This window comes from Arachis duranensis, unplaced genomic scaffold, assembly GCF_000817695.3.
Source record: "Arachis duranensis cultivar V14167 unplaced genomic scaffold, aradu.V14167.gnm2.J7QH unplaced_Scaffold_608113, whole genome shotgun sequence".
Classification (NCBI taxonomy): Eukaryota; Viridiplantae; Streptophyta; class Magnoliopsida; order Fabales; family Fabaceae; genus Arachis; species Arachis duranensis.
Genome location: NW_026264987.1, coordinates 327 through 14,384, shown reverse-complemented (window position 1 = coordinate 14,384; position 14,058 = coordinate 327). Strand labels below are relative to the sequence as shown.

At 34.2% G+C, this 14,058-nt stretch overlaps 1 protein-coding gene and 1 pseudogene across 5 annotated transcripts; one reads left to right on the top strand and one right to left on the bottom strand.

Moving 5' to 3' along the window:
- Positions 1-972: 972 nt before the first annotated feature.
- LOC110280540 (uncharacterized) lies at positions 973-7,741 on the bottom strand (annotated as a pseudogene).
- A 304-nt stretch (positions 7,742-8,045) lies between these two features.
- LOC107485119 (uncharacterized) lies at positions 8,046-11,712 on the top strand. 5 transcript variants are annotated; one of them, XM_052256681.1, is made up of 9 exons: positions 8,046-8,237; positions 8,435-8,503; positions 8,645-8,710; positions 9,370-9,459; positions 10,103-10,171; positions 10,249-10,358; positions 10,475-10,599; positions 10,729-10,784; positions 10,881-11,712. In XM_052256681.1, the coding sequence occupies exons 2-7, from the start codon at positions 8,435-8,437 to the stop codon at positions 10,503-10,505; spliced, it is 435 nt and encodes a 144-aa protein (XP_052112641.1). In that variant the 5' UTR covers positions 8,046-8,237; the 3' UTR covers positions 10,506-10,599; positions 10,729-10,784; positions 10,881-11,712. The 5 variants fall into 5 exon arrangements, with proteins under 5 accessions (XP_052112641.1, XP_052112640.1, XP_052112639.1 ...); XM_052256680.1 differs by having other exon boundaries at positions 10,249-10,361; XM_052256679.1 differs by having other exon boundaries at positions 10,249-10,370.
- The last annotated feature ends 2,346 nt before the right edge of the window (positions 11,713-14,058 follow it).

The window sequence follows — 14,058 nt, the reverse complement described above, 5'->3', positions numbered from 1 at the left end:
ACTGAAGTCTTCATGAAATAAGTTTTTAGTTTTATCACATCATTTAATTAAAAATTTTGGGACTAGAGTGTAGACATTTTGGTGTTATTTTTTAGATTTTTATGTTTTGTTTTATATATGAGATAATTATTCAATTCATTAAATGTGTAATATTTTTTTAAAAAGATTCAATATTTTTTTTGCATCGTATTACTGAACTTTTTATGTCAATTTTAACTACTTTTGGTGCTATCAATATGATCTTTAGTATTTAATTTATTTTCTACACACTCTATCATTGTATTTTGGTACTATCTGTTTTATTCACTTCACATCATAGTTTTTATTTTTTTTAATTCAATATTTGAACTCAAAATTAATTGACTAAGAAAATAAAAGTTTATATTTTATTATTTTTTTCATGCTCATTTATAAATGAACAACTTAATGCTTTCTATTTTAAAATACACGATGTATTTTAAATAAGAATAAAGTATATTTTTTGTCTTTAAAATTTGTTAAAAATTTAAAAAATATCTCTAAATTTTATTTTATTTTAATTTCATTCTTAAAGTTTTCAATTTGCATCATATATACTCCAAGTGAGCGGTGACTAATTTTTCAAAAACTTTTAAACTAATTTAACAATAATTTGAGAAGAACAACCTTTAACATAAGCAAATCAGTCATAGTTGAATCACAAAAGAAGAATCAGACATAATTGTTATGCATTATTACTAATTAGTTCTAAACTTTCCAAAAATTTACTAGAGATATACTTGATACAAATTAAAAACTTTAGAAATAAAATTAAAACAAAATAAAATTTAAGAATATTTTTAAAATTTTGGCCAAAATTTAAAAGAAAATTTTATATTTTATATTTTTCCCTTTAAATAATTAATTGAACTTTTCTCCTATAATTTTCCGGTCTTCAACCAATTAACAGGTTAGATAAGGTTGTAGCATTTGTTACTCTACTTACTACAACTATCACATCTTGCCCATTCATTTTAACTCCATTCTCCATATCAACGTCATCAGATCTTAAAAGAACTTTGATTTGACAAGAATGATACGCTCACATTGCACCATGCTACTAATTCTCTTAAATTCCGAGAAACTGAAGGGAATTATAGGCAACCCAAATTCAAAAAATGCGTTGATGTATTCTAATGATGATACATCAGATGAACATCATTTCCCTCAAGTAAAATTATAATTTTGCTCATAGTCAATTTATTTAAAGCCGCTATCGATGTTTACTTTTCATTTGCAAATGAACAAAGAGCATATGCCCATATATGATAAAGGAAAGACGGAAATTATAATGGGCAAAACAAAAGGATAAACAAAGACAAGATACAAGTACTTTGCTACGGCAAGCCTTGCGCTTCTAGCAGCAGCATCCATCTCCTTACTTGATTTTTTCTTCTTCACAGATGCAACTTTCTTATGCCGCTCTTTCACGTCAGTTACAGGTGCATCCTCTGCCTTCCCCGTTCCAGCAGTTTCCGTAGTTGTCTTTCCATCAGCCACAGAATCAGGCAGGTTTTGGCGATTCTTTCTGCTCCTTTAATCTTCTTCTTTGCATTTTTGCTATCACCGGTGGCATTCTCCTTCTTTTCTAACTCACCGTTGCGATCCTCAACCTTCTTCCTTCCAGGACAGGTAAAAGATTCCAAGTAAGAAATTTCTATATAATCAGTCATCTTAGCAGGGCTTGCAAATGTATTGGCGAACGTTTGCATGAGCAAGTTCAAGCCTAGCTCCTTTTTCTTCAATTCCTTCTTTGAAAGTTGCTCTTCAGTTTCCTTGGTAGACAACGAAGGTTAACGAGGCTTCTTAACAACAGTTTCAGGTTCTATTGGCGCTTCTAAATCATTTTCATGTTCATCCTCAGCCTCATCAAGGCATCATCAAGGCCTTCTATCTCACTATCGCTTTCCTGCTATTAAATCATTCACATGTCTTGCAGTTAGTCAATGTGAAGCTCAATGTTTCAATGAAACAATAATAACCATCTTCTATGTTATTAATTTGCCACTAAGGCCAAAACAAATTAACAATTAAGTGCCCAGTTATGCAGCTTTCAGCTTTCACTACTCCAAATGGGACGTGAAGGGCAAGTCCATGGAGAATAAAGGCTACATTATATCATCTACGTTAAACATTATAGTTATGGGTGAAGGCACAATCATTTTAACTATGCAACATTGAACACGTGAAAACTTGAGCTTGAAGAACCAAATTGCAAATCCGGAAACAAGAATAACAAATCGGCAAACTGACCAATAGCCATCAAATGCATATTAATCAGATTCCAAATCATTAAACCGAATAAATGACAACTCAACAAGAACATAGATATTCGAATTAAGCATACCAGATTACAGATCGTTAGACCATTAACACAAATCACATAAATGACAATTCAACAAGAATTATAAATACCTTCCCAGAGCTAGATATCCAGAACAAGACCAAAATCCAGGATCCTCATTACAAACAGAATATCCAACATTATAACTTTAAGATATAAAAAGAAACACTCAGCTTTCTTTCCAATCATGCATGCAATAACATTCAACACAACTCTTTCTCCTCAAAGACACCATTATCAACCCATCCAATCCAACCTTCAAAACAGCATTGCCTAACACATCCAACTAACAGAACACAGACAACACAATCAAAACACCTACTGAATAACATCCATTCCAGTTCGGTTCACCTCGTGGCAAATAAATGTGAGAACATGAACAGCTCAACTAATCCACCTTTTCCAAGTCTAGTCGCTATCCATGCCACACGACTAACGGATTCAAAAATAAAAAACACAATAATAAAAGAAAAAAATTACACATTCTCGGCTTCAAGCCAACGATCATCGCCATCCACAGTTAAAAAATAAATGATTCAAGCCATTGCATATCAAGTTTCAGCAGTAGTGATCCAACTCACATAAATAGAATAATCCAATTAAAAAATAAATAATGCTCAAAGTTTTATGTTCACCTCAGCATGGGCCTCGGATTCAGCTGCAGCAGCAACAGGAGCGCCCCAAACGGATTGAGGTGGAGCGGTGATGGCGAAGTAGTCGTCATCATCCTCGTCGTCAACGTCAGCCCATGACTTCGACGTGAGTGGCGCTGGGGCCAGAAAACCTCCTTTTTCTCCTGCTGTTGTGCGGCGGAGGAAGCGGCGGAGGAAGCGGCGGTGGAAGAGGACGAGGAGGCTCTTCCCTTGGATGAAGCCTGTTCCTTCTCAGAATCTCAGGCTTCTTCTTCTTCTTCTTGAGGCTTCCGAGCGTTGCGAACATGTTGGAGCTATTTATTACCGGTGCCTCCTCCCTCCTGCTCCCTCCTCCCACCATTTCCAATCTCAAACTCAGCAGCGACGGCCCCGAAACCACCGCGTTTCAACAGCTCCAGTGAAGGGACAAGATCGGAAATAAAGGAAAAAGGGAGAAACTCTAGGGTTTGTTTTTGTTTGTTCCTTGTCCGGGAGAATGGTGATCTGAGAAGTGAGGAATGTAATGTGGATGATGGAGTTATAAAAGGGTGCGTTAATTTGAGTATAGAGATTGAAGGGTGGGGCATGAGGGGCGGGGTATCAGAAACGATGATGATGTGTGTCTTCCTCTTACTCTACAATTTACATTACGATTTGGGGGCGTACATGAGCTGGTGTGGCCCGAAATTCAGTCTGATTTCGAATACTTTAGGTCATTGTTATTAGAATCGAATTCGTTTAGATTATTGAGTTACTGGATTATTAATTTAACCGATAAATCACAGATTTAATTGGTTAATCCAGTTATAATTAATTAATTATATAACATTTAATTTTTTATATCAAATTAATTTATTGACTAATTTATTAATTAATTAGTATCTATTATATTATTTAAATATATGTTAAAAATATTAATATTAATAGAATTAAAAATAATTCTTTTTTAAAAAAAGTAAGTATAAAATAAAATATAAAATAAATTAATATAAATACTATTCATTATAATAAAAAAATAAAAAATATCTTAAATTTACATGACTAAAAGAATTAATATACATAATTATGATATATCTAGTAGTTAGTAATATATTTATTTAAACACACCACATACCATAGAGAAAACTTGCCTACTGGTTGCAAGGGCTCTTTTTCAACTTAAATACCTTAAGTTCGAACCACAGCAACAGCACCTTGTTAACCCGATTGATTTAAGATTTGATTTTTGGTCGAACCACAGCAACAGCACCTTGTTAACCCGATTGATTTAAGATTTGATTTTTGGTCGAAAGGGTTTCAAAAATTGAACCAGTCCTTATTTCGGGTCGGGTCCGAGCCATAACTCAAGTCACCCGAATTCGGTCCTCCGGTCATCATACACAATTAATACTTTGTGTTATTACTTATTAGTGATGGATAATGGCTATTCTTATGTGAAATTTAAATATTGTAAACCTTAATATTTTGTGTTATTAGTCATTATAAGATTATAAGTTAATGTTTTCTGTTTAAAATGCATAAGACTTTAGACTAATGCATAATATTGTGTTAAACATATTGATTTAAATATTTGGTGTTATTAGACAATATTAGTATTGATTGTGGTTATGCTTTAATTTTAGAGAAGGGTTAGTTCTTGTTATATTTTTTCAAGTGAATTTTACTATGTGAATTGTGAAATAATGATTGGAGATTAGGTGATTTTTACATGCTAAAGATATGGTTTTCACCCGATTTTTATCCGAGCTGAAGATATATAAGTTTCATCGGGTCTAAAATCGAATTGTGGTCTAAAAATTAGGCCTAATATATATTTCGAATCGGGTCTGAGTTAATCCAAACTCAGTATGGCTCGACCCATGTACACCTCTAATTACAACAGTGTCATCCTTTTGTTAATTTAGAGGGCTTATTTGAAAATAAAAAGAAACAGAAAAAAACAAAAACAAAACTAATAGGCCTTGAAGGATTTTACCTTACACTAATAACTAATAAGCTTTTCAAACAAAATTAAGTAATTTTTTATTTTCATTTTATGAATTTTTTAATATTTTTTCAGTTACATAAATATCGAATAAAAATATTTTTTACATTTATTTAATAACAAGTAAGATCTAACTTTTTGTAAAAAATGTGAAATATACTTTTTATAGTTTTATATATGATTTTTTTATTTTATTATATGTATAATACAATCTAATTTATATATGCTTCAAGAAAAAAAATATATCGATAATTTAGTTATTGAATTAAGTTGGAATTGAACTATATACTTTTCAAAAGAACGAGTCTTTTAATTTAACAAGTTCTTTTATATTAATTTTATAATGAAATGACACGAAACATTGAAATAATTATTATTTAAACTGAATTGAATTATCTCAATTAATTTTTTTAAAAGTTTTGAATTTTGATAAAAATCTTGTTTCTTAATTAATAGTGATGTGGTGTAATATATATATATATATATATGGGCATTTAACCAGAAAAGAAAAAGATGAATATTATAACAAAAATGAAAATTAATTTTCTAGAAGAAGGAAGATAGAAAAATAATTTTTTTTATGTCGTAAATATTATAACAAAAGTAAATTTTTTAATTGTGTGAAAGATATAAAACTACTTTTTTTTATATTGTTTAAAGAATTTAGTTATACACATATTAATATATGATATAATTTTTTATATTTTTATTTAAAAGTGCTATATTTTATATAAATTAAATATTTTAAATAAAATATAATTAATAAGACACATATTTTTTATATGTTACTTGAATCATTAAAATATAATTATTTTTTTATATTTTTTAAATTTTTATGAGATTTTTTTTAAAGATTTTAAAACATCATAAAGCAAAGCAAAAAAATTTCGATTTGAGAACATCTTATTCTTCACAATTTTTTCTGCTTCAGTTACGGTCAGATACTTGATTCTATTTTTTTTCACCCATTTTTTTTCCTCAGCAAGATATTTCTTCATTCTATTTTCATTCAACTTCAACAACTTAAGACCTTCACTTGATTTTGGAAAAAAATCTTTTAGTTTCAAACACTACATCCTAAATACCCCAAATAAAACACCCATATCACTGCCGTTGACACTACCATTATAAAATTTTACACTACTTATAAGGATTCCATTAAAAATCAATTCATCAATTCCAACTGCCAAACTTCTCCATATCCCCAACAAAAGCCCGGCCGATGCCATTTTTGCGGATTTCATCATCCAATTCACCCATCTCAAAGAGATTTTGGCTATTATATGATGGTCCGACCGTCATACCTAATCACACCAAGAGACGTGCATCTAAAGGGCGTCCCAAAATCACCAGAATCTGGACTACAATGGACGAATCTGACCCAAACAGGTCTAAAAGATATTGGCTTTGTAGATAATCCAGCCACACACGTAGGAGGTGTCCCCAAAAGAGAGTGAATATCGATTCTACATCTGCCAGTAATGTATAAGGTTGTGGTTATTTATTGTACTTTCTTAACTTTCAGACCCATGTTGCTTTATTTTAATTCCGTTGTCTATTGTATAGTTTAGTTCAATGTTAATCTCCGTTGTATGGTTTAAGTTAAAGTTAGTGTCCCTTGTGTGATTTAATTTAAAGTTAGTGTGCCTTGTGTTTTTTTATGTTGATGTTAGTGTACCAGTGATGATTTATTTTAATGTTAGTGTTACTTGTGTGGTTTATTTTGATGTTTCTATTCACTGTTTATGGACTCGTGTTATAAGATGGATTCACCGTATATTGTGAAATACAGGATATCAATAAAAATCATCTGAATACAAAACATAACGAAAACAGTCACATGGCGCAATACGGACCAACATAACATCACTACATGAAATACATAACAACAAGAATTACATAATTACAACTGAAATACATAACACAAAATGAAATATGCGCTCCTCAAAATTTAGAATGCGATCCAGTAAAGCAACGTCGACGACGCCTGATCTGTTATGCTCTCTGATCTCGTTTTCGTCACCATCTTCGTCTCCGACCTGTTCCACCTCCTCCAATATGTATTCCGATGATGTGGATGGACCAGGTGTGATATAGTAGGTACACGAATGACTAAGAGGTGTCTTACCCAACACAAATATATCGTCCATAAGTTCAATAAGACTTATTTAAAATCTACGTTTGGTCAACCCATCTTTCTGCATGATCATGCTATCTCGTCAATAAAGTGTAACCCATAAACTACGCACCAAGTCCCTCGCTGCCGAGTAAGTTCAACAGCATCTGACCTGAGCTGATGTCCGGCTGACTCTCTTGCATAGCCTCATCATTCTTAGGAATCCGACGAAATAGTCACCAAATCCTCGTCTGGACACATTCCCGCCTGCCTCAGCTCCTCCACACACACCACCGCAACCATATACATGGCTCTGGCCAACTGCCTCACCTCTATCAGCCTGGCCCTCACCTCCTCCAGGATGACCACCATCACCTCTACCATAGTGGCCCCCGTAACCACCTCCACCACCTCCCTGATCTCCCGTCACCACCGTTGTACCCTCCTCCACCACCACCACTTCCCTGACCCCGTCGTCACCTCCATCGTCTCCGTCATCACCACCTTCGTCCTCACCGCTACCCTCATCCTTTCCGCCTCTGCCTCCACGTCGGCCTCTGCCTCACCACCACCTCTAGCTCCTCTATGGCCGCGACCCCTCCCCCCTCGGCGTCGAACCATTCCCAACCCTTCCCACCAAACCCCATTTCCGATTCCCGTCCCCAAAAGTTAAAGTTTTCATCTTTTCTTCATTTCATGTTGTTTCCCATTTTGTATTTTCTAGCTTTGCTTTTCTTTTTGCTCTTGTTGGGTTAAATTTGTCTTTTGGTGTGTGGGTAATTGAAGGAGCAATGCTAGGGAGCCAGTAATTTTTGTGATTGTTAGCCATCAATGATGATTTGATGGTGTGAGATTAGTGTGATATTTCATCCAATGCCTCACCTTTTTCTGCTGGTTACATGCTTGCCAAAATTCAATAAAACTGCTGGCCCCCTAGACTTTTCCTTGTTGAAGTGTTGTTCATGAGTGTGTATCCCTCATTTTAATGTTAGAAAACAAAATAATGCAGAAGAATCAAAAGGCGTTTGCTACTATAGTCTTTAGTATTCTTCCCTGTACCCTGTGGTTCAGTTTCTGGAAGGAGAACTACTCATAGTGTGTTTGTATTGCAACCCAGGTGGACCCTTTGCCTCAAGGGAAAAAGTATGCTTCTTTCCTTCAAAACCTTAACATTTGTTTCAGTGTCATTGTTGATGGCTGTATTACTTGTCTCTAATTCTAATTATCTACCATAAGAAAAAATAATAGTTACAAACTTAGACGTAATTTCTTCGGGTTTTGAAATATCATTTGTTGATCTATTGGCATTTGCTTTGGATTTTGGCTTTATATGTAACCAGATGAGCCTTCTAAAGAACTTCCGAAGTTTTCTGTCAAACTTTTTCTTCATTCCAGTGGGCATGTTGCAGGTTTCACATGCTAACTTCATCAAGAGTATTGAACTTTATATTTCTATTGAAAAATTTGAATTTTCCATAATTAGGGGCTATGTCTTTGACCTTGAACAAGTTCCTGCATACTCATGCTTTATAGGCTATGTTTCATGGCAGGTAATAATTTCTGTTTTTCGGAGAAAGAGAAAGGTTCTAGGAGAAATATCTAATTATAAAGTTCAGGTAATAATTCTTCTATTTTCATTTTCTCTATAATTGGGAAACTGATGTTATTATTTTCTATCTTAATAAGAATCGAGCTTGGCTTATATAATTTCTTTGGGGGGAAGCTGGTCAAGTGTTTGGGATTCCATCCATATAGTAGCTGTTATAGCAAAGTAAATTTTTGTTTCGCAATATATATTTTTCCATGTTGATGGTCCTTGTGCCTTTGTCACTTTGGCATTATTCCATCCATATTTTTGTTTTGCACCTGTATCTCGAGACTAGTATATATAGCATCATGCAGTTCTGGTTATTTATGTTTGAGCTAGTTATGGAACAGAATTCTTGTATGTCTTGAAAATATGCTTATTTTGGGCATATATAATTATTTTCTATTTACATTTTATAGGGTTATTGATATTCAAAAAAGTGGACTATGGATTTCTTTTGTTTGAACTATGTGATTGTTGTTTAGATTATGAGTATTTTACTAAAACTTCCACTTTGAAAATGGTTCAAAAATATTCTCACCAATTTTTATTGGTAAGATTGTGGTAAGTTTTCTTTCTAAAATTAGGTTATTTGACTTGGAGATGGTAATATGTGCTCACCATCTTTGGTTTGCGTTTGAGGTGGTAAAATCTAATCAATATTGGTTGCTTTTTCTTATACCGCAGTTGGAGGTAGTAAAAGCCAAAATCAAGTCTGCTAAATCAAAAGATGAGTCTGAATCTCTTAAATTTACTCAAAAGAATCTGATTAACAAGGTTTGCATGGAAGAAGCACTGAACATATCTTGACTTGTACAAGTTGTTTGGAAGTTTTTCTTATTATCTAGAACTATAATAGGTCTATACTAATTCTGCAGATGCCAAGATTCCTGCTACTCTTGAGTATCTCGGAACTTTCATTGAGGTATTGCTCCCCTCCACTGTTTCAAAGCAATAAAATGTCAATAAAGAATTTAGTGACTGCAGCTGTATGTACTATAAGAAAGTCAAGTTAAGTTCTCAACTTCTCTAGTTTCTCACCCATCTCCTTTGATTGGTGTGCTTGCATGATGCATGGTTAAATTGGTCTTTTCTAATTGCTTTTGTTGCAATCGGTACCCCTTAGTGTAGGACCCTAAGTTGAACGAATTAAATTGGCTGACCAGTGTAGTGAAAATGTCAGTATATGACATGTTAATTCATATGCCACAACTATTATTGGTGTCAACGTTGGCTGGTCTGAGTGGTTTAGATTATGTGTTAATTCTTATATTTCATCCATCTTCCAGCGCCCCAAACCATTGTGTATGCTTAATTTGAAAGTTTGATTGCTTCAAAAAATTTTTTCTCTTGCTTCCATCTTTCTATTTCATTTGGGCTATCGGTGGTTATCACGTGTAATATGTTGTGATCACTGCAGGCAGGTTGCAAGTTTCTTATATTTGCGCACCATCAGCCAATGATAGATGCGATACATGAGTGCCTTCTTGTAAGACCAGTTCAATTTTACTCATTTTTTTTATATTGGAAATTATAGCACTTACAAAAACTGTTGAAAATTTCCAGAAGAAAAAAGTGGGTTGCATCTGGATTGATGGAGGTACACTCGCTGCATCAAGGCAACAATTGGTTACAGATTTCCAGGAAAAGGATTATATCAAGGCAGCTGTAGTATGGTGGTATTTTTGGTTGTGCATTTCTTCCATGTGTTTCCGTTATAAGCATCTTTTCTGTTGTCTTGGTTAGTATTTGTGCTTGAGATAATGATTTCATGTGACACGTTATCATGCAGCTATCCATTAAAGCAGGAGGAGTTGGATTAACTTTAACTGCTGCAAGCACAGTTATCTTTGCAGAACAATCCTGGACTCCAAGTGACCTAATTCGGCCAATGATCGTGCTCATAGAATTGGCCAGGTATTCTCACACTCGTTTAAGTAGAAAGGCGAGAGTTGTTACTGGTTGCATCATATGAATTCTACCATTCATCCTGCAAAGACAACATATGCTCTTCTGTTTTTTTGACTAGTTAGTTCTTGTTTACAGGTCTCATCAGTAAATATATACTAGTTGGTAAATGATACGGTTGATGACATCATTTGGTAGGTTCTGTTATTATTTCTGCAGTCTTTCGCTGCTTGGTATAGCATTGACTTAACATTTATTATGCATTGATGATCTAAATTTTTACGACTTAGGGATGTGGTGCAATTCAAACCGGATAATTTGGGGGCAGGTACATTTCTACATCTTCTTGAACTATCATATGTAATGCAAAATGTACATAATGCTTAGTTTCAAGGTTTTTATTCTGGTTTATATTTATATTTTGTCAAGATCTATACTCAAGCAGTATTTGAGAGTTACTTTTTGATGTTTTTGAGAAACCATTCTAAATTTTAGTTATTGAAAAATCAGGTGTTAGATGGCCATGAGAACACCTTAGCTGTGTCAAATAATCATCCATTGAGTAGCCCTGCAAAGCATACTACTATTGGGCATAGGCCTTCAAAGCAGAGAACTCTTGACCAGTTTGTCAGAAGATGTGATAACGTGGATAGGTCGGAAGTGGGAACATCAGCCTGACCGGAAACGGCCCTCTCGGTCATGACTTGCGAGATATGCAAAATGGATTTCCATTTTCACAGATACATGGCCAGTGGCAAGTGAATAGGAACTTAAATGTTGATGTCTACATGCAGAAGTTTCCATGTAGTATTAACCAGATGTGCTTACATGCGGAATTCACCTGTGATGACACAAATGCCTTTTTGAAGCTGAAATCCATTGTACAACAAATAATAGATTGAGTAGAACTGGCTACACTAAACTATGTTGCTTGTATTGGAGATAATGGTTTGGTTATGTGAAATATGTATTGGAAGAAAATGTTGATAAAGTCACCCATTAGATTTTAGGTTTCCACTTCTTGTTTTTAACTTTTTGCTCCCCTATGTTTTGTTTTAGTTTGGGGCTCTATACAGAGCATGACATTATCATATATATGAACGATACTTGTAAATTTCTTTACTCCATATGCATGTATCATTATATTTTGTAGAAATAATCATCTCTTGAAAGAATAGACTCATAGAACCCCTTTATAGCACTTCAGTTAAAACTGATCATCACATTAGGTTATTTTGTTTAGGAACATGACCTATTCTGATAATGTTACTTTTCTCCCTAAATTCATACAGAATGACATTATAAAAATAACATCATTATTTTTCTTTAGTCATTTAGAAACTTGATTTGAATTTTTGTAACCCAGTTTCCCTTCATCATCATTCTTATTATTTTCTTATTTTCTTAATCTAATGAATAAAGCAATCAATCGATAATATTATAAATGACTCAAATCAAATTTTTAAACTAAATTTTTCAAACAAGAACCATTCTAACTTTATGTGAAACTTCAAAATGTTTCTTTTGACATAATATGTGCGGGCTATTAGTTGTAAAAAGCAGTGAGTTGATCATTTAATATGATCAACAGCAATAATGCAAATATCTCAAAAAGTTTTGTATGAGCTAAAGAGAATATAGACACAACTCAAGCAATATCATATTCATATAGAGATTAATATTTAATTCATTGTTCATTCATAATCCTATTGAAAACGACTAAGGATGATAATAAGCCACAAGAAATGTTACTAAAACGGAGTTGTCCTGTGCTGAAATCTTCCTCCCTTAGTAGGTGGCCAAACAAACGCATGGCGCATATAATTAGTAAGCCCACAGTTCTCCATGGTGAAGACACTCTTCCTATGGACAGTCACTTGTAAGAAATCTTGCTCCATGGGAGGAGCCCCACTGTCAAGTTGCAATGCTGCAACGTCCTTCAACATGGACAGTGTGAAAACTGAGATGCATTGCTTGGATGAATCCGGTTCAAAATGCAACAGCTCTGCAGAGTGTATTGCACACAGCTTCCCGTTGCCAAGGTCAACAAAATTGAATCTGCCCGGTTCTTCCATTGGAGGTTGAATACCCTCAAAACCCACATCAAGGTATTGGTATAATGCGACTAGGCCTTTCTGGTGGTTAACGAGAATGGCAAGGACCTTGTCCAAATGTGTATGAGGAGATTCCATCACATACTCATGTGTAAGGCAAACGGTGTAGTTGCTGCTGCCAAGACCGGGAAGGGACACAGAAATGTGTGGGAAATAAGTAATACGACATTGGCCCCTGCCGCTGATGATCCTACCCTTTCTGAAGTTCGAAAGATTGTTATCAGCGGCAGACATATCCATCCAAGTCTCTTTTATGGGGTCGAAGCGGGCCAAACAAGAGTCACTCTCAGTGGACGATAAAAAAAAGAGGTTGTTGTCGAGGACGAACATGGTATTGTCGACACGTGGCTCGCTAATGATGGCCCCAGGAGCCATTAAGGGTTTCCAAACTCTAGAACCAGAACAAAGAACGTAAAATCTAGATGAATATTTGAACCGTCGCCTCAGATTTATACAGAAGTAAACATCGCCTGAGCCTGGCGTGTTTGCGATGTATGATTTGTGAAAAGGAAAGGGTGCACCATCCAGTGATACCGTAGGGGCAATTCTGGACTCCTCAAATTTGATTTCGTAGATTGTCCAGGAGACCAGATTCACAATGGAATCGGATTTGCTTCTGCGAATTTCAGGCGGCAGGCTGGTCCGCTCCGACGGCGCCATATAGATCTTGGAGTCGAACTCGAAGGGACACATATCATGACCTGGAAGATCCAAATACATCTCGAACGGTGGTGGAGGCAAACAAGTCCAATCTTTGACATCAACTTCTTGCTTTAAATTGCTCAGTTTGATCACGATCAACTTTCTATATGTCATAAGGCAAAGGCACGCTTCATTCGCCATTTCAACCTTCTCAGATTTTCGTCTTTTTGACTCAGCAGCATCCAATTCCGCCATCACTCTCTCCGATCGATCCAGATCGGTGGTGCTGCGGCAGCAAAAAGCTAGGGTTAGGGTAGAGCACTAAAAAGTTAAAAGACGAAAGATGGGGATCTTGACGAGCGACCAGGGTTTCGAATACCGACTTATTCTCCTTATACATATATATACTAGCTTAATTTTTATATTTTTATTTTTAAAATTATAAATTTGATGGAATAATTTAAAAATTAAAAATAAAAAATATTTAAAAACATATAAAAATTTTAATATTTATTTAACTTTAGAACGTATAAAAATTATAAATTTGAGTTAAATAATATATTAAAAAAATTATGTGTAACAAAATAAAAATAAATATTTATAAACATTAATTACAAATTAATTATTTATAAATATTATTAAATTTATTTATTTATTTCTTAATAGTATTTAATTTAAAATAAAATATTCGTTATTTTCATGTATAATTTTA